Genomic DNA, 21,721 nt, shown 5'->3' on the forward strand with positions numbered 1-21,721 from the left:
ATCCAGCTAGCTTACTGAAACTGAATCTTATGCTGCAGTCTGTCTGAACAGTGATAAAATGAATTTACCTCTAGGCCAGTCTCTTATTAGGGTTTATAGGTATGCTCTGTATACTTTGTTATGATTTGCCTTCCTCCCTTCTCCTTTAAGGAAAGCAAAGGAAAATTTGTTTGGACAAAACAGAAGTTTTTCCAATGGCCATGTAGTTTTTGAAAAAAAGCAGCCGCTGGAGCTGGACTCAGTTGTAGAAGAAACTGTAACAGGAGATTATGCCTTAATCATAAATGGCCACAGTTTGGTGAGTTCGCTTAAGGCTTTTGTTATTTCTTTTTCTCCGTCCCAATAATCATTTCTTTTGCGCTGTTGTAATGAAATCTTCTGTGTATTCAAAACAAATGACACTACTAGAAATAGTACACACACAATGACTTCCTGTTTGCAAATGGAAGGAAACTTCTGATGTATATTTCATACATTATTGCTTGAACCACCACAGTGAAGGGGAGGGTCTAAAGAAATACTGAATTCATATAATATCATTCTTGTCCAAATGATTATAGACTGTTTATCAGTATAGTTTAAGTGCTTTTCTAAGGGCGAGTGTCACAGTTCCCTATTGTTTAATTGAAGCAGAGCAACTGGATAGATGTATTGTAATTATTGCTCTTGCTAATGTTTGTGATTTGCAGAGCACAACCTGACCTTCATATAATTACCACACAAAATTATTGCCATTAAGATACCTCTGGTGGTTTTTCTAAATAGCAGCATTTTAGAGCAATGCCAAACAATTTGCTTTGATTAGGAAATCTGGTTCTTGTCGTAATAGAATAAACTTGCATTGTACTTTTAATGTAGTTCAGGTTCCAAATCTTGAACAAATATCAAAATGCTCTTCTGAGTTTCTAATTTAGAAAACAAAAGCTCTGATTGTACTCCAGTGAAATGATCATTTATATACACAAAGAGCTAATCTCACATCTTTCTCTGGCTTTGATGACCCTTTTTCACTTTCAGAGTTTGGAAAATAAATGGATCTTCTTGTAGACAGTTTCTTAGAGGACAAAAGATGTTGGATATGAGTATATTTTATTTCCCCCCTTGTGATCAGCTGTCTGTGAGCTCTTAGTGCTTAGAGCATTACCCAGCTGGATTCCAGACGTAATGATGTGTTGTCTTCTACACCATGGAAAGTTACAGAGCTCAGTTGCAGGCCAAGCTTAGTTGAAAAGTTTGTCCAGATGACACGAACTTCTCCCTTGCACAAATGAGCAGCAACTGAAGATTCTAAGCCTGTCAGCTGGGACTTGGAGCTGATGGACTCCAAGCTAAACTGCCCAGGGACCACCATATGGAAAGGATCCCTAGTGACTTGTGCCTTGACTTTCTCTCAGGCTCAAGGAGGCCACTGTGCAGTGGATTAGAGTACTCAGGTGAAAACACACAAGATTCTCTGTCTTTAAATATTCTGAAATAAAGAGCTAAGATAGATGCTCTTTAAGAACCCCCTTAGCTTCAAAGCCTGAAGCTTATGAAACCATGAAATGTCATTTTCCATTTAAGAAGAATGGACTATGTTTCTACTAGTCATGCTAAGAAAAATCATGATTCCAATTTGCTCAAATTTTGATGTTTTGCAGGATGTAATTGGCTCTTTCTTTCTCAGAGTCTGAGACTAGGTTTCCATTCCTTGATAGTAGAGAAGAAGGAAAAGAGAGAGAAAGGAACCATTCTGGGCAAAACAGCCAGTTACATGCTTTTCTTTCTGAAAGGGTGGTTGTATTTGAGAATGCTAACTCATGATTTCCCCTAAGAATTGTAGGGGACAATTGACATGAGACTTTTCTACATCAGAGTCCTATTTTTATACTCACTCACCCATCCTTCCATTCATACCATTAACATTCATTAAGCATACCCAGGTCACAGTGCTGGAGCCTAAGGATAATGGTGTGAGTTGAACACAGTCCTTGTCTTAGGGAGTGTAATCTGGTGGGAGGGCTCATCTCACAGTGGTATGACAAACACTATAAAGAGGTATGGGCACAGTGCTTTGAGAGGATAGAGACAAAGCAGCACATTTAGTTCCTCATGGCAAAATCAGGGAAGACTTCCTGGAGGAAGTGATGTTTTCAGGTAGAGGAGGTAACAAAGGCAAAGGCACAGAAGCAAGAAAGAACCCATCAAATTATGGAAACAAGCAATTTAGCATGACACTAGTAACGAGTAAACCGGAATGTGATGGTGGAAGACAGAACTCAAAAGGAATATGTGGCCAGAATGTGGTGGTCTGTGAACATCTTGCTAAAGATTCAAAGATAATGACTGAAAGTTTTGGTGGATTCCTGTTTCTGTTAATGCATTTATTGAATAATGTAGTGAGATGATTTCTAGGAAAAACTACAGTTAATTGCAAAGGATTATGTTCTCTTTTTTAGGCCTTTCTTGATATAGCTAAAGGCTCTTACGTATTTGGAGAGGAGCAAGGGTGGTAATGGTTGGGGAACCCTGTGTGAGACACAGGTTGCATGCCATGCTTTGGTAGAGGCCTTTCTTGATTTCAATCAAGGGCTAATCTCCAGATCATCTGCTTCTCATTTGCCCTCACCTTAACAGCCACAACAATAAACACTAAAGAGACAAAACAACAATGGAAAGGAAACAAAAATATCATTCTGTAGAATGATCAAAGCACCATAATTTTGTAGACATTCTAATTTGGTGAGGTGGTGGACTGGTTCTGAACTTTGCATTTTCCTTATCTTCGTGGATTCTGGAAATTCTTTGCATTTAACTGTCTCTCTCCCGTACAACACAAGAATGTATCAAGGAAGACACACAGGGCACTGTGTCTTTTACTTTTCTTGTAAAATTCCTTGGCACTTAGAAGGAGTTCAGTACTCTTTTCTTTTGTTGTTGGTGTGACCCTGCAGCAACAATAACTTGTTGAAATGAATTAAACTGTTTAGAAAAGAAATTAGTTGAGAAACGAGAAATCAGCTTCCCAAATGACACTTCTCATTTACTGTTTCTTGTTCTGTTGTGGATTAAAATATATATATATTAAAATATATATTATATATATATATAATATAGGCCCATGCTCTGGAAAGTGATGTCAAGAACGATCTTCTAGAACTTGCCTGCATGTGCAAGACTGTGATTTGCTGCCGAGTCACCCCACTCCAGAAAGCCCAAGTAGTTGAGCTGGTGAAGAAGCACAGAAATGCCGTGACTTTGGCCATTGGTGATGGAGCCAATGATGTCAGCATGATCAAAAGTAAGCACTGCTCAATGGGGCACGCTGCAGGCTTGGAGCCCTTAGTCAGCATTTGGCAATATGTAATGGAGGTTGTACTGCACTTTAATTTTCCCTGTAGTTCTAACATGAATGCTTTCTGGGTCTAATGCATTTGTAAAAAAAAAAAAAAAAAACCTCTGTCTTTAATTAAATCATTTGTGTATTTTTAGGCTAGAAAAGGGTATTGGTCATTGTTGGAGAAGTAAGTAGCTATGGTGTAGAGGAATGAACACCAGATTCACAGTTCCAGCACTTGGGTGTAGTCCCAGGTTTGCTACTTACAAATTGTAAACCTTTGTTCGAGTTACTGAACTTTCCAGAGCCAATTTCCTCTTTTGTAAAACTGGGGTAAATAATCTAACCATCATGAGTGTTTCATGAGGTAATACATGGGAAACTATAGCATTTATAAAAATGCTATAGTTGTAAGGTTTCCATGAATAAATAACAACATACAGGAGGAGTGATAAGTTCCCCAAAGAGGTTGTATCTTTGTGTGAGAGTGGGTGTGAAAGTGTCACTCTTCTTGTTCGCAGGTGCTCACATAGGTGTTGGCATCAGTGGCCAGGAAGGACTGCAGGCGGTCCTAGCCAGCGACTACTCATTTGCACAGTTCAGATACCTCCAGAGGCTTCTCCTTGTTCATGGAAGGTGGTCCTATTTCCGAATGTGCAAATTTTTATGCTATTTCTTCTATAAGAATTTTGCATTCACGCTTGTGCATTTCTGGTTTGGTTTCTTCTGTGGTTTCTCGGCCCAGGTTGGTAAAAAAGCAGTTTTCTTTTTTTAAAAATAAGATCCCTTGGATTGTAGATGAGTATTCTTCATGGCTCTTTATTAATAGAGGACATTTTTATATGTCTCGTTCAGATGACAGTGTGGCAGTTATGTATTTGATAGTCGACTTAAGCTTTAAACCCAAGAGGAATATATATTTACCTAGAGTTTTGTTTTTTTGCTTTTTTATATAATAACTAATGAGTACTCCTTCTGGTGCATTTTTAAGTGGTTTTTTTTTTTTTTGAAATGTTGAGTACGATGACAGGTAAGTTTGAAGTAGAGTTTTAACTCAAAAGTCTGAGAAACACTAACAAGAAATGTTGAGGCATATCTTTTGGGAAGATGATCACTCACCCAACACATTGCACATACATATTTTTTTATCAGGGGAATTAACAGCTTCAGGGCTGTTTTGGGAGCAATTCAGTAGCTAAAAATTGACCTATAGGTTGTGTTGGTGGTAAGGAAAAAAATTAGCAAATTAATAACTTAGAATTCTATTTTCATATCCATTTTAAAAGTTACTTAACCCCTATCTTGAATATCAGGAAAGCTTCGATCCTGGTTATCAACTGGGAAATGTAAGACTTGATAGCATTTAAATATATTTATGAATAAAACATGGCATCAATAGTGTAAAAAACAACAACAAGGTTGTCTTTGAGAATGAAGTGGTAGCCATAAATCTCATTAGAAATTTACTCAATTGTTCTTCCTTCCTCTTGGTTTTCATCACTGTTTTCAATGATACACATGAAGCTAATTTTTTCAGTCATTTTATTCCAGAAAAAAATGAGTATTAATTAAATCTTGGCACTTTATGTTATCTTAAATGTGCCAAGGGAGATTAGCGAATCCCCCTTTTGTAATGAAAACAGATTTGGTACATTTTCCCCTTATTCAGAGAAGTTGAGATTTCTTAAGGTAAGGCACACCCATACCCATTCCTAATTTTCTCTTTTAAGAGTAACATTCCCAAAACTAAAAGAAGATTCTGTTAATATTTTTGTTGGTATTTTTGGTACTCTAGACGGTAAAAGTAAGGCAAACCTTGATTTTAGCGTCTCAGAAATCATTTTTGCAGTGTTGCTTCAGAGAAGTCACTGGGGTGGGGCTGGTGACCTGCTCACAGTTCCACCTTAGTCCACCAAAGATAAGTGTGGGAGTATGGCCTGTGCCTTCTGAGGCTACTGGCTTTCCGTCCAGGTGAGAAGGAAGCCAGGATATTGCTAAGTGGTGTTTTTGAGCAGTCTGCTTTTCATATTTCAAAGGTTTGGGGCTTTTGAAAAATCACAAAACACTGAGGAGATGCCTTAACCATTATTTAGACGTCTTAGGACACAGAGGAGTAGTTAATGATCTGAATGTACAGATACACCAAGCTTAGATAGGCATGTTTACTGCCCACGTGGTCTTTGTTAAAACTGTGAAGTTGAAATGAATGTTCGATGATTTCTAATCCTTACATTTAGGTGATTTTCTGCTCTGCTTTCCAGATCTGATAAAATTGGTCAGAATCAGACTGTAAGTTGTTTAACAACTAGATTTTTCAGTTTAAAAGAGAACAGCAAGGGGGAACAATGATCTTTCTAAAAACATGGGTACCTGATATAAACTCAGCTGTAAGACAAACCACCTGTCTATGATTAGGTTTCTGAAATGTTTGATTTAATTGAATGTGTCTCTTTTCTATGTTCCTTTTTTCTTCTTTTTATTTTTTTTTAACATCCGAAACTAGTTAATTGGACAATATTCCTCTGAATCCATTGTCAGTGCTGACCGACCCTCTGTGTTCTTTCCAGTACTAATGAGTTGAGGTGGACCAGTGGTTCTCAAGCTTTAATTTACCTGAGAATCACCCAGGCTTTTAAAGCACAACTCCCTGGACCCCACCTGAGTTTCTGATTTAGTACGTCTGAGGCAGAGTTCAGGAGTCTGCATTTCTAACAAGCTACATGTAGATGCTCATGTTGCAGGTGGGGGACCATATATTGAGAACCACAGCGCTGGCTGACATAGAAGAAAATCTGAAGATAGGCTTTTGGAATCCAGAACCCAGAGTAAAATCCATTCTGCTGACTTTTTGTTTTGTACACTATAGACTCACTTCATCTTTTCTGAAGCAGAGGGGTCAGTTAAGCAAACAGTTTATCCCCCCAGTTGCAATTTTTCCAGCGGGCTTCGAATTTCCTTATCCACCCTGCCAAAACCATCACCCCTGAGGCTTGGACATGCACTAAGACAAGGTCAGGAGAAAGGGGGTGTGTATCCATTTCAGGGAAGAGGATTGCTTTTCTCAATTTACCCAGTCTATTACAATTTTATCTGTCTTAACCCTGAGCTCACTATGGAAAGAAAACATATCTGAATCATCCATACAGCCTATAATCTTGAATGTTTTTTCACTTGTGTTACTATTAATATGAAATGATGGTTAAATGGACCACACGTAATGTAGTTCTTAATTATTCATATACAGCTTCATTCTGGGAAAGACATAGAGTGGATTTCCCTGGTTTTATTTTGCTTTGCCTGGGTCCTGGCTGATTTAAATAGGGCAGGGCACATACCCTTTAAGCAGGGAAGGAGTCACCACATAAAACCAATTAGACTACTGAGTAGAAATCTTGGACTGCCATCCATTTTGCCCTAATTTTTATGATGATTTGATCAAGTTGGGATTTAGATTTATATTGACTGGACATGAGTCCTTGGTCCCACTGTTTAAGGCTTTCATTCATTCAATGAATATTTACTAAGACCTGATCTGTGTCAGACTGCGATGCCTGCTGGAACTTATGTCTCAGGTACGGGAAGGGATGTCTAAGAGGTGCATTCTTGGTAAACATGGCAAAGTGTGATATCACACATTTCATTAGCTGTCCACATGGTGAAGAATTTAATGTTCTGTTTCCAGGATTTTCAGAGAAGTGGCTAGGCTTGTCAGGAGAGTGGCAAGTAGTAATTTGTTACTGTTTGTCAGAGAGGAAAAGGCAGTAGGTCAATGACAGTACTCACGTAAAGGCATCAGTGCTTTGATTTCATCTTCTGGATGGAATCATGATATTGTTAACACCAACAAGTCGAGATTAAAAAAATTGCAGTTATAGCTAACACTTAAATAGCACTTATGTGCCAGGAATTATTTAAATGTTTTGCCTGTATTAACTCACTACTTACAATAGCATTATGAAGTAGGTTTTTAAAATTATGGCCTATGTCAACTTTTAAAAAGTAACTATAAAATATTTTTAATTGTGGTAAAAATACATAAATTGAAAATTGACTGTCTTAACCATTTTTATGTGTACGGTTCGGTAGTGTTAAGTACGTTCACATTGTTGTGTTAACAGATCTCTAGAACTTTTTCATCTTGTAAAACTGAAACTCTATACCCACTGAAAAACATCTTTCTATTTCCCTCTCTCTCCAGCCCATGGAAATAACAACTCTACTTTCTATTTCTTTGAGTTTGACTGGGTAATTTCAAATGATCTATGTTTCAGTTTACAGATTCTTCTACTTGGTTGAATCTATGGTTTATGCTCTCTCTTGACTTCTGCAGTCATTGTATTCTTCAGCTGTAGGGTTTCTATTTGTTTTGATGATTTCTATTTCTTTGTTGAATTTCTCATTTTGTTTACGCATTATTTTCCCAATTCTCATTATCTGTGTGGTCTTATAGCTCACTGACCCTCTTTAAGAGGATTATTCAGAATTCCTAGTCAGACAATTTATAGATCTCCTGCAGCTTGGGTAAAGATGGGTCAGGTGGAAGTTTCAGTGGGGAGGTGGGGTTTGCTATCCAGGTCTCTATCTGGGCAAAGTCACTGCCTATGCTCTGAGGTTAGGGAGCTACTGCAGGCTGGACTCTGGGATTGATTAGGGTCAGATGGGGTCTCAGGCTGTGCTTCCTGAATGGATGGTGCTACTAGCTGGATTCTATGTTTATTTAGGGCCACAGGCTGGGCTTTAGGTTGGATGGGGCTGCAGGCTGTGCTCTGTGTTCAGGCAGGGCAAAAGGGTGTGACCCCAAATTTGGCTGGGTCCCTGTCTCGGCTCCCTGATCAGATAGGACCCACAGGCTATGCTCTGTGATTGGGTCAACTCACTGGCTAGTCTCCCTGGCTGGGCTGGACTATAGCCAGTGGTTAGCAACTGGGCAGTTCTTTATGCTGGGCTCTGTTTCAGGGTGAGGCTGTAGTCTAGGTTCCTGTGGGTAGAACCATAGGCTAGGCTTTGAGACCACCCAGGATCACTCTTCTGGCTCCCTGGTTATATGGGGCCAGAGCAATAACTTAAGAATTGGGCAGGACTATTGGTCTGGATCCCTGTGTAAGCAGGGCTGTAGGATGAAAGGCTCCATGGCTGCCTGGGTTTGCTGGCCAGGCATCCTAGCTGGGTGGGACGTGAGGCTACGCTCAGCAATTAGGTGGGGTTGTAAATTCTCTTCCCTGCCCAGGTAGAGCCATAGGACAGGCTCCACAGTTAATTTAGTTCATTGACTAGGTACCCATATCAGACAGAACTGCCTGGAGTAAACAAGGTCCCTGGCCAGAAGAAGCTACTGGCTTAGCTCTGCAGATGGGCAGAGCCCCTGGCTGGCATCTCTGCTTCAATGCTGCTGAGTGCTGATGGCTGTAGGCCTCACCACCCACCTCTTATCTGTCTTGATCTTATTTACTTTGTACTCTCTTTCTCCCACTGGAGAAATCACATGCCCAGAGAGATCCTCCTGGTACAATACTGTGCTGGCCTGGGGAAGGGGTGATGCTGACAGAGTGTAGTTGCTCCTCTTTCTCTTCTAATGTGATCCTTCTAGGTCTCTGTGATCCAGTGGGGCACTTCAATCTTAGCCCCCAGGTATAGGGTTTTCACAGTGGTGTCTTGTCTGTCGATAGTTGCTAGGTGGTCTTGTGAGGAGGACCAACCATGGCCATCTTGATGACATCACTCCTGAAGTAGCTTTTTTTACATAGAGCATTGGTGTGGCTTCAGCCAGTTGCCTGGGGATACTGCCTACTTGAGATCTCTCTCTCTGTTCCAGGATTGTTTTGAATTTGGATTGTAAACTCTGGTAAATACCATTTGAGGTTCATATTTTCAGGAGAAATTTTTTTATCTCTCCCTTTAGTGCCAAGGTTGACACAGCGAGTTTCCTTGCAGCCCCTTTGTGTGTGAAGATTTGTTTCTCCTTTTCTTTCATACTAAGGATTAAGCCCTCTGCTGCCTTAGCTTTATGAGGATGTTAGATTACCCACCTGGTCTAATCTTGGCATCAGTAGTGGTGTCTCCTTCAATAAATAGTGTCTTAAAGTCAATGATATGTGGTATTCTTACCCAAACTCATTTGTCAAGGAGCCCTGTTTTCTCCAAGCACTGAGTGTAAAGTCCTATAGAATAGGTACTATGCAGAACTCACTTTGGAAAATACTGGAATAGACGTCTCTATGGTGACAGTTTCAAAACCAGGCACTGCACTGCTGTTTATCCCAGTTTCAATGTTTTGAGAAAGTGAGATGTACAAAGGACAAAATGATGCTAAGAATATTATTCCCAGAAGAACAGGCTATTTATATTTATCTTTTAAAAACTTCTATTTTCTTAATTAACTCTAGTCCAAGGATGAAATGGCCCTGATTTGTATGCTAAAGTGGGGTGTGTGTGTGTTACACTTAAACTGCAAAGTCTTTTTTTAGTATTCTCAAAGTTTTTTTCTTATTATAAAAAAAATTATATGTGAATACATATCAACTTCTGACAACATACTCTTTGTATTTTTCTCATTAAAAAAACCTTCACATTTTGAGACATCTCTCTTATTTTACATTCTTCAGAAGTGTTATTTTTTTTAATGGCATTCTGACATAGGAATTTATTATGAATTGTTTATTCTGATTTTATAAACATTTATATTGTTGTCATTTTAAATTGAATAATTCATTCCTTGCCCATAGCCCTGAGTCATACAGCATTGTCAAAATGCTAGTAGGAATGAATGCTTGTTTTCCATCTGGGGAAGAGAAAACAAAGCGATGAAAGAGACAAGTTCTTACCCACCTGGTATTTGTTTTCTCACTGGGAAATAAAGATAGGCACACATAGGTCTGCTAGAAATACTGTATTTGAAAGTAACATGAGAGCATGGGAAAAAAGAGAAATGTGTGAGAATCTGGTGCAAATTCGGGGGCTCTATTAATCTCAAGTGAGTTTATGAATACTTTCAAAATTAAGCAGAATACTGGAGGCCTGAAAATCTAGCTACCTGCAGGCATACGGGGGCAGGTTTGTGTAAAGGTCTGAGACTGTAGAGTCAAAGGAAGAAAAGCCTCCTGTTACTCCTCAACACTGTCCAACTGATCTGTGGTTAGCTGAATTTACAATCTCTTTAAAATTTCTAAAATTCCATTTAAAATCAACTCATTCAGAAAAACCTTTAAAAACCTGCATAGCAGTGGTGGGGGGAAGTCTTACTTACTATGGACAGTAAGAAGTCTCTTGTGGAACAGGTGTTATCCTGCCAGCAAGATGGAAGCTCTGCTGCTCCACCACCGTACCCACTTGTGCTCGGGCTGGTGTGTTAGTAAAAATGCCAAGAAGCAGCTGTGAGGGCAACGCAGATGTGGAATTGGGACTGGTAGGCATCACAATCTCTTTTCCATTCCCTGTTTTTTACTGGAAGGTCCTGATTAACAACACGTTTAACTGAAAAATCTTCTGGCTCTTTTTCCTGAGCCCTGTTTTTCTAAGGACAATATGCTGTAAATGAGGCAAGTGAAAAGAAAACAACATATTTGGGAGAGACACTAGTCTACAGAGAAAGAGAATTTTTGAATAGAGGACACTTTTCTGCCCAGTGAAATCATTTAGCTGGCTCAGGCCTCCAAAGCCACATGCTGGGCGATAAGGCTTTCTTAGTCTCTAGAGCCCATTGGATGGCCACTTGTTCCCAGCCTGTTAATGAAAGCTGGCCATCTGACATCTTCCCACCCCTGCCATCCTCCTCCTAAATTGCTTCAGTGGAACTGCAAGATCCACAGCGAAATGGAGCCAGTAGTAATAAAATTCCAGGGCCCGGCAGACTTAGTAACAGCAGGCATGTGTTCAGAGGCCCTTCCTTGGCAGGCCTTATCGCCAGTCACTTCCCTGTCTAATCCCCACAGAAGTGAGACACACACATCCTCCAACACAGAACCTATAGTCTCTGAATGCTCATTCATTTAATTAGAATGAACTGAGTGCCAGTTTGGAGCCAAGAGCTCTGCTGGCTTCCAGGGGCACAAGAATGAACCAGCGGGATGCAGTTCCTACCCTCAGGGAACTTAACAGTTTGGGAACGATTTTATTTTCATAAATGGGAAACTGATGTTGAGTAACTCCCTGGTCACCTTGCTCTTAAATTTCTGCCAAGAGGTTTTTTACAATTAAATTTGTCATGGATGGGCCCTATCTCAAGGGGGTCCAATTTCAGCGTGATTCATAAGCACCTACGTCTTTCTTCCATGCGTCTCTGAAGAGGTTGCTTTGAAGTAATCCACTCTGCAGCTGAAAACATCTGACCAAATGTAAACAGATTGTGCTTTCATAGACACATTGTTGACTTTTAGAACACCAGTTTAATTACTTAATGAAGTGCCATGTGCTATTTCTTTACTACCTTGGCCTGTCTCTAGGGACCTGGTGAATTTTATCCAGGCTCTTATTCTCTGATGATAGGTCCAGTAGATTCTAGCCAGTGTCCCATCCTGGTAGGTGGGCTGGGGCAGATGTGCAATCCCATCCAGCTGTGGTATGTGAGGCTCTGAGGAGCCAGTGGGCAGGACCATCCCTGTTTGTGAGATGGTGGCTCTTAGGACATCTTGGATGGAGGAGGATATGGTGCAGGCTGGGCTGGGCTTGGTTTTTAGACTTTCCTCTGCTTGACTTCAGTGCCTCACCTCTGCTGTGATTGCTTTGGAACACATGGGGCAAGAATCTGCCGGGGAGGGACCAGACTCCTTTGGTTCCCTCTGCTGGGTGGACTTTCCTGGGAGAAGCAGCTGTGACACAGAACAAAAACTATAGGTCTTGTGAGATCTAGACTCTTGGCTCTGGCAAGAATGTCAGATACTGAGTCCAGCCCCTCCTTTTACAGAGGAGGAACACGAGTTTCCCAAGAGCTGAGGGTCAGTGGTAGACAGGCTGCGACTGGAACTCATTCAATCTTCTGACTTTTTCTTCAGTGTTCTTTCAGCTCTGCTTGATAAGTGGCCACGGGAGTTGGTTTAGACTTGGAAGAGAGAATGGCTCCATCTTTTATTTATTTATTTTTAAAGTAACTGTCTTTTGCTAACCCCTACTCAGGCAAATGTTTGCTTTATTTGGATCTAAAGGAGAAACTTCCAGAAACAGTCAGTATGCTATGACTATGGGGAGAAAGTGAACACTCTCACTGAGAGAGAGCTTGTGCCGAGGGGTGTCTCCTATGGCTTAGATCCTTAGAAAGGCCAGGCCCGCCTCTAGGCAAACTGCCTCCTGAAATCATCTAGAAACTGAAGGCCACCTTCTGCCAGCAAACACTCCAACCAAATTGCCACCAAAAGACAATTTAAATACAATCTATCCTGATGAGATTTCCAACCAGATTTTTGGACCAGAGGAGTTTAAAGGTCAGATAAGTTTTTAAACTGAATCATGGATCCTTTCTAAGGACATGCCTTATCTCAATCCGATATTAAAACCTGCATGATTTTCATGGAATCTACTGCGGGTTTGTGTGCACAATTTATGTGTAACTTATTTTAAAAGTACCTTATGCCCTCAGGATTTTTGATAAAGATAAAGTGTCCCCTATGAGGGATAGAGCCAAAAGAGAAAACCTCAACCACCTGCCCTGCCCCACTAAGGTACCCCTCAAAGAAAAAAAACCATTGGCTGAATCCCTAATTAGAAAATTCACATTTGAAACTATGCAACTGCTGGTCCTGTGTACTTGGGGGATGTTATTATCTGATGACAATTTATCATTGTCAGTGAGATATAGAGCTGTGTATGTTTTTTTTTTTTAATTCTGCTGTGATATGGAAACAATTATCTTGTCAAGGCCAGAAAAGCATTCATTCTGTCAAACAATTTAAGAAAACCCACAATGAAAAGTCTAGCAAGTGACGTGTGGGAGTGCGGCTAATCTCCAGTCTTAGATGACTTCATGGATTTGGTTACCTGTGAGCCCATCTCAACCTGGCTGGCAGTTCCTATCCCGTCACCCTCCAGATGTGCTCTGTGGAAAACCCAGGGAGGGGTGGGAGCTCCAGCCTGGCCATTCTTCCTGGATCCTGCTAGTGGGTTTCTGCTAATTACACAAATCAGTAACAGATGTGCTGAGGCTGAATGCCTCCTCCTATTTATTTATTCCACAATGTGTTTTCCTTAAGTGACAAATGTTTTTTAAAGCCAAAAAGAAAAAAAAGTCATTATATAGTTTTCCTCTGCAACACACAGCAAAAGGGGGGTATGTGTCTCCGAGAGCTAGCTCGTCCTGAGCAAGGAGCTAAGCCAATGATCTCAGAATAGAAAGCCCTTAGTAACTGTTTAAGATCCTTATTAAGGTTTATTTAAATGTGGTATTCTATAAATCATAGATTCTGTGTTCCCTAAACTGTTGGATTATAATTTGCAGCTGGAGTATTTTTACTCTATTATAGAATGGCTGATAAGGTTGATAAACTGCTCCCATAGAGAAGGGAACAGGGAGGAGCTTAAATAGGAAAACAATGAAGTTAGAAAAAGGAACACCCCACAATCTTTTTTATGATCTGTGAAGACGCTTTTAGGCTTCCAACAGACTAGCAGCATTGTACAGGAGCATGACTTTTCTCTTACTCAGAATATTGGAAATGGGAAAAAGAAAATTTGGAAGTAGATGTGGTATGGCTGCCTCCAGGAGAATGGGAGCCCTAGGACAAACACTTGTTCAGGATTCTTATTCGTGTAAACAGGTTGAGTCACCCCAAATCAAATGTCAACACTAGTCTAGTCTAGTCTCAGTGGTTCCCATACCAGAGGCTCCAGAGGATTATTCTCCTTCCTCCTCTTTAGAGCATCTGGTCAATCCTCATGTGTGTGTGTGTGTGTGTGTGTGTGTGTGTGTGTGTGTGTGTGTGTGTTGGAGGGGGGGATCTAGTGGATGTAATAGAGGGCTTTTTACCTGGAAGGGAAAAAACAGGAATGGGGTCCATGTGGGTCACATTCTGGCTACTGTGCCCCTCTGAGCTGGTCTGAGGCACCAGAAGGCATCTTGAAGATTTTCTAAGCATAGCTAAGGACTTAAAGGGGAAGTGGAGCATTTATCTCAATCACTATTTGAGTAGTTGGTGATCTCTTTCAAGGAGAGGAAGAAGCCTGTTGTAGAAGAAATACTGCTTGTGACTTTAATTTTTGTGGAAGACCCTAAAGCCTAAAATGTGCTAAGTCAATACTCATAACTGGAAAAGGTGCTTTTTAAAAGTGAATGACTCAGGTTAACACTTTTGGTAGAGGCAACACTAGACTAAAATAGTGATTGATATAATTTAGTATTCATGAAGAAAATGCATAATTATATCAAGGTATTCAATTTTCTTTAAACTGTTCTAATTCTTTATTGATTTCATTAAAACAGTAATTTACCTTAGGTATAAATATCTATGATTGGTTGTAGCAATAAAAAATAGTATTTTCATAAAAGTGTATATTAGTGGGAAAATATACCTTTTTATTTCCCATTAAACACACCACTTGAAACTTGAATTGCTGCCTATTCCCTACTCCATCCTTTCCTCCCCTAATAAAGGGCATTTCTTGGCACTCTCTGTCAGGCACCACTGCTATATTGGTATTTATTTATTTCATTGAATACTTACAACATTCCTCAAACCCCTATTTTCTAGCCAGGAAACTTAAGACTGAGAGAGATTGAGTATTTTAGTCAAGGACATGCAGTTCTGTCAGAATTCTGACTCCAATGCCTTTACCCTTAAGATACCAGCTTCTTTTTGTTGAATACTGACCACATGCCTGGGCATTGAGTTAGGTTCCTGAGCCCCCACAGATGAATAAGTTATATAACCTGCTCCAACGGAGCCCAAAATCTAGTGGGGAGAGCCTGGGAACCAGCATATAAATGATTGTAAGTTGACAGTTATAAAGCAGTGTGGTGCAGCATGTCAGGGCACTACCAAGGAGTGGCCGGGAACCCAGCTTTGAAGAATGGGAGTAGGCAGGGCTCAGAAAGCCTTCCTAGAAGATCTGTCCCTGGGCTGACCTTCAAGGGCCAATCAGAGCAAAGCAGGTGAGAAGGGAAAGGATGGGCATCCCAGCAGAGGGAATAACTTGAGGCAAGTCACAGAAGTGAAGAGTGGTTTGGACTGGAACACATACCATCTGGTATGGTTAAGTCAGGGGGTTTAGGATGAATTTAATATGGGTTGTTAAAGAAAGGAAGAAATATCAGATTTCTGATGGGTTCTAGGATGGGTGTGGTGCTGTTAGAAACTGATATAGGGAGCCCGAGAGAGGGGTCTGGTTCAGGTACAGTGAGAATGAGTTCAGGCCTGGACACACTGAGTTTGAGCAGCCTGTGGCACATCCTCAGGGGAAGGTCTGGTAGCCAGTTAAATGTTGAACATTTATAAAAAGTTGTAAAATAATTCAAATAGGTATCGATAGAGCACCTTCTACTGGCTAGACATTATTCTAGGCACAGGAGTTATGGTGAGCAAGTCTCTGTTTCATGGAGATTCTATTCTAGTGGGATGAAGACAGAGGATGAAGAAGTAAATCAGGGAGATAATTTCAGAATTGTTACTAGGAAAGAACTGGGTAATGTCAAAGTTCTCATTGAGGAGGTAACATTGGAGCTGTGACCTGAGTGTTTCGAAGGAAACTTTCATGTGAGTATCCTTGGGTTAAAGTGTTCCAGGCAGAGGGCATACAAAAGTCCCCTCCCCTAGGAATGAGTCTTGTAAGTTAGAGAAAGACAGTCAGGGAAGCTGAAGCTCCATAAGTGAAGGCGTGAGTGCAGTGAGGCGAAGTTGAATTATGCAAGCATGGGTTGGGAAGGGCTATGGGGCATGGCAAAGAGCCCGAATTTCATTCCAAGTAAAATGGGAAGCCATTGGAGGGTCTATTGTATGACTAGATTACAAGAAACCCCAGCTTGTACTTCTTGTGCATGATCTGCCATGTTAAATACTGATGCTGACTAAGTATGTCTGATGCTTTGTTACTATTGAAACAAAAAATAGAAAAACATATGTGGCTGTATCATTTGAGATGGAGTCTAGAGACCTTAGTTAGACTCTTAGTTTGGCAGTTTACTAGCTGAGCAGTCCTTGCTATGATACTTAACCTCTGTGGATCTCAAATTCCACATCTGTTGTTTAGGCATCATTATCTATCCTACATCATTTTGTGACAGTGAAATGGGATACTGTGAAACTACTTAGCAAAGACCTAAGCACATAATAAGTACTCAATAAATGTTAATGTAATGTTTATTTTAATAATATTCCACTTTCCTTTTTATTCACATTTTAAATTTGAAGAAAAGTTCATCTTTTAAACAATAAATATCCACTTTAAAGATATGTGCAAACTCTCATAGGCAATAGGCATCACTTTTTATCTCTGTGAAGTTATTTTACCATTATAATTTACCTATATATTATCCCAACATATTTTTATTTTGAAAGTCTTATATCGATCTATCATATTCATTTGCTGTAGCAAGAATATGTACAAAATTGGAAATTAAAATAATTTATTTTTGTGGATATGAAAGAAAGAAAGAAAGAAAGAAAGAAAGAAAGAAAGAAAGAAAGAAAGAAAAGAAACCTGTGAAGTGATACCACTACTTAGTTCACTGAGGCTTTGATGAAGATTTTTTTTCTTAGATTTAAAATTTTTTGTTATCTTCAGTGAGGAGTTTGCTATGAATCAATTGTTATTAATGACACATGCCCCTATCTTATATGAATACCATAAATCTAGGCTTGTTTCAGATACCTTTGCTAAAATATCCTGGGGGTTTCCGGGGAATGCTGACAAGGCTATTACTCTGCCCTTTTTCAGGTTCTCTCTTGCCACGTTGACGCTAAGAGTCTCTAGGTGGCCACTGCTGTCCTGGACTACTTTGCTGCCAGCATAAACATAGGCTGTGGTATGCTAGAGCTGGCCTATATTGGTTGCTAAGTGTTAGTTGTTAAATTCTTAGGAATTAGGTGAGCCAGTGGTTAAACACAGCTGTTACTAAAAATTAAATTATATAAACTTATAATTTAAATAAATTATATGAAAAACAAAATTCATAAATACTCAAAGCTCATCACTTTTAAATTATTTTACCATATTTTACTGATTATGCTCTTGAGGCTGTTTGCATCTGTTGGATCTCTGTGGTGGAAATACTACACAATGGCATGCTATGGCATGTCTCTTTTTGACTCAGTGATATTACTGCTTGGACAGCCATGGGGAAAAATTTACACCATGAAAATTGGTAAATGCTACAAATCAAGGCCTTTTTTTTTTTTTTTTGGTCTTTTTGTCTTTTAGGGCTACACCCGTGGCATATGGACGTTCCCAGGCTAGGGGTCCAATCAGAACTGTAGTCACCAGCCTACACCACAGCAACACAGGATCCAAGCTGTGACTGCGACCTATACCACAGCTCATGACAACACCGGATCCTTAACCCACTGAGCGAGGCAAGGGATCAAACCTACAACTTCATGGATGCTAGTCAGGTTTGCTAACTGCTGAGCCACGATGGGAATTCTCCATTTTTTTTTTCTTTTTTAAGAGTAGTGTTAGTATATCACTATCCCCTCTTTCCAGTCCTCACAGCACAGTTCAAACTGACTCAAAGAAGAGAGTTTAACAGGCCTCAAGAATATAAAAAGGATATCATTCAGAGAACTTAAAAACTGGTTACTAGAAGTGGTTAATCAGAGTCACAAGCATAGGCCTCTTGATGGTAGTCACTAATGTTGCTGCTTTGCCTAAATCCTGTTATTGGTGGTAGAATTCAGCTTTCCTGCCTTGCTTTGGCCTGCCCACAAATAGAATGATGCTGAGCAGTTCTTTGCTATGCCATTTCCAAGTCTCAACCATCTGAGATACTCTTAGAGTAAAACAATTTCCTTCCCTCATCTACCCCACTCCTCCTTTCTATTTTTTTTTTTTTTGCCCTAAAAATGAACTTCCCTAGAGATGATTAACAGTGGGAATGTCCATGCTCCTTACTTCTTACCAAGGGGCTAACCTTGTTTAGAATATAGTTATTAGCATTTTCACAGTTGTCTGATTGATTCAGTGCTGAATAAAACCATCTGTGCAACTTCAACAGAATAGTCCAGATTGAGATTTGTCCTTTGAAGACTGGCCCCCACTTCCCCTTTCCTTGAACAAATATGCACCTATCTCAAGAATAAACAATAATGCTAAGACACAGAGTAGTCCAAATTCAGATTTAGCAATAGAGACACCAAAATATTTTTTGTTCAATATAATCTACATGCATAGAACCTGCTTTAAAGGATTGCCTTATTTATATAACTAAGTAGAACCCACCTTTAATTTCTCTGTCCGGAACATTTGCATTTAAGATTTCTTAGTGCTTTCAGAACTTCCCAAGAAGAAAATGTGTTTCAGAATATAGTCAAAATCCAGCACTTATCTCCTGATTTAGCCATCCTTGTCTTTCACCTGGACCATTGGAAGAGCCTCCTAATTGGTTTCCCAACTTCCACAATTTCCCCTCTTCAGTCTATTTTTACCACAGTGTCCAGAGTGATCAGGTTAAAATACAAATCAGATCAGGATGCTCCTTTGCTCAAAACCCTCTAATGTCTTCTCATTTTACTTAGGCAACAGGCCACAGTTACCCACTTAGGATCCTCCTCTTCATTGCTTTGACATCCATTCTACTCTCTGGAGGTCACTCTGCTCCATCCAAATGGCCTGTCCTCCTGTCCTCTGAACACACCAGATGCTTTCTTGCCTCAGGGATTTTTCATGGAATCTACTTGCAATATGAAATGTTCCTGTCCCAGCAAACTACAAATTTCTGTCCTTTATTTCTTGCAGATTTTTTTCTCGTGTATCACTTCTTAGTGAGATCTTCTCCAATCGCCTTATCACAATTACAATCCTCCCACATTTCCTATGCCCTTTTCCACTCTAATATTTACTACCTTCTTATTCACTCATTCACTCACCAACTCTATCTATCTATCTATCTATATGTATATACATATGTGTGTATATATATATATGTCTTATTTATTGTATAAAATCTTATTCATTGTCTATTTTCTGACACCATTACAATGGATATTTAAGGATTTTTTTTATCTGATTGTATCATGTTCAGTTACCATTGCCTAGAACCTGGCACATAGGGGTTTCTCAATAAATATTGAATGAATGAATGAATGATTGTACAATAGAGTAGTCAGACATTGGTTAGGAGCTGGAGACCTGTTTTTAATTTTTGCCTTTGCATGCGATGAACTCTGTAACACTACATTCTGTTTCTACATCTCAATGTACTTATTAATACAGTGGGGATATAATGACTATTTCACATGCCTCGTTGACTTTTAGTGAGGCTCATGCAAAGAAGTTCTCTCCATAAATGTGAGGGGATATTTTTATTGTCCTACTTGTTTGTACTCAGTATAGTGAGCAGCTAGCTCCATGCCTACCTTGCTTTATACCACTCCCAAGTAAAAATTCTCCATTTGAACACAAAGTAGGAATGACAGGTTCATTTTCATATTTCCTTCTGAAGATGTTAGTGGATCCTTTGCTTATGACTTAGAGAAGGTAATTGGATTTATTATAAGCCATTGAAAATCTAAAGAATGAAATAACCCACCAAGGGCCCAGGGTTTTGGGTATGTCCAGTATTGTTAGGTGTTCTATATGTATGATGCACTTTTTTTTTTCTTTTATTTTCCCACTGTACAGCAAGGGGGTCAAGCTATCCTTACATGTATACATTACATTTACTTTTTTTTTGTATGATGCACTTTTATCCCCACCACAGCTCTGCAAGGAGAATACGGCTTCGTTTCAGAGCTGGAGAAATAAAGTTTAGAAAGATCTAGTTTCCCACTAAGACAACAGAGCTGATAAGAGACAGAACTTGGGGAGAACTCATGTGTGTCTTACTCTAATACCAAACTCCTACCCACCTCAGGAAATTGAGCTGTTTAATCCAAGTGCCCCAGAGTGAATATTCTCAGACCTATGGATGATGTTTCTCACTGATGTGTTCATTTCTTTTCAGACTGTTTATGACCAGTGGTTCATTGCCCTTTTTAACATTGTCTACACATCACTGCCTGTTTTAGCCATGGGGATTTTTGACCAGGTATGTGTTTTTCTCTGCTTTTGTAACTCATTTTTCTTTTAGTTGCTTTTAGCTTCTAAATAGAAGACACAAGCCATAGAAAGAGTCCTAGGAGTGTAGGTGTTTTACTAGGTGTCACATGGATCCCAAACCCTTCCTGGATCACTCACCTCCCCAAAATGATTCTCTGATCAGAGCTTAGATACTATCCTCTTAAAGATTCACACCATACATTATCACTCTACGGGCTCTGAGACATCGTGTAGGAAATAGTCTCTTTAATTTCATTGTAGCCCAGCATTTCCCAAACTCATAGGACTGCCATTTTACTTATTTATTTTTCATGTAGAACTCACCATCATGCCTCAGAACTGGTACCTGTGGTTCACATACCAGGGGATGCTATATTATCCTCTGAGAGTGCAGAGAACTGTGCAATGATACGTAGAGAATCATGAAGCTAAGTCAGAGTGTAGAAAGCAAGCATCTGTAGTGAGACGTTCTTGGCAAGCACAGCCCAGAACAGGAGCTTCAGGCCAGAGGAACACCCTGCCAATGGGAGAGGAAGACACAGAGCACTATAGCCATGGAGGGAGAAAGGGTGCAGCCTTCTTTGGTTTAGCTCAAATGGCTTGAGGAGAGAGAAAGGAGGAAATCACTTATAAAATGGTAGATCTTTGGCACACTCAGAGACTTGAAGGGTACTTTTTGGCTGGGGAAAAAGTCTGGTTGCCAATGGGGAAGTGCAAGGCTAGCCAGAGGAGTTTCCATGGCACAGTTAGGCTGTATTGTTTAAAACATTTTTTTGGAAGTATTTTCAAGGAGACCAGATTTTCTCCAGGCTTTCATTAAATCCCATTTGCTAGGCCTCATTTTCTGGCCCAAAGCCATCTATTGCAAAATATAAATCTTCACATTATGAGCTCACTCTCCTCTCCCATTCTGTAGCCAGTTGTATCCTCACTTCTTATATGTGAAAAGGGCAGTTTATGAACAACATAGTTTGTGGAATTCTACAAAAAGTAATGAACTCTTAAAGACCAAGGTGTAAAGGATAAGCACATTCATTTCCAAGTGCCCATGTTTACAAGCGCTCCTTTACTTGGTGCTTTGTAGATGCTCAGAATATGCAATAAAACATCAAAAACAAAGTGATATCTGAGAAAATATGGTTATTGTGCAATTAAAAAAAAAGGTAATAAGGGGAGAGTTCAAGATGATGACATAGTAAAATCCTGAACTTACCTCCTTCCATGGATACAGAA

General features: G+C 39.8%; 1 protein-coding gene across 7 annotated transcripts in view; it reads left to right on the forward strand.

Annotated features, from left to right (window-relative positions):
- ATP8B4 (ATPase phospholipid transporting 8B4 (putative)) overlaps nucleotides 1-21,721 on the forward strand; it is a 256,893-nt gene that overhangs the window by 210,966 nt on the left and 24,206 nt on the right. For 6 of the 7 annotated variants that reach the window (XM_047766387.1, XM_047766390.1, XM_047766391.1 and 3 more), the window contains 4 exons: nucleotides 151-298; nucleotides 3,097-3,280; nucleotides 3,838-4,061; nucleotides 20,394-20,477. In XM_047766387.1, the coding sequence (XP_047622343.1) occupies nucleotides 151-298; nucleotides 3,097-3,280; nucleotides 3,838-4,061; nucleotides 20,394-20,477 (640 nt within the window). Of the gene's footprint in view, nucleotides 1-150; nucleotides 299-3,096; nucleotides 3,281-3,837; nucleotides 4,062-10,590; nucleotides 10,719-20,393; nucleotides 20,479-21,721 lie in introns of those variants that run through there. The other variant, XR_007133091.1, reaches the window with a different exon arrangement.

Source organism: Phacochoerus africanus, chromosome 2, assembly GCF_016906955.1.
Source record: "Phacochoerus africanus isolate WHEZ1 chromosome 2, ROS_Pafr_v1, whole genome shotgun sequence".
Taxonomy (NCBI): Eukaryota; Metazoa; Chordata; class Mammalia; order Artiodactyla; family Suidae; genus Phacochoerus; species Phacochoerus africanus.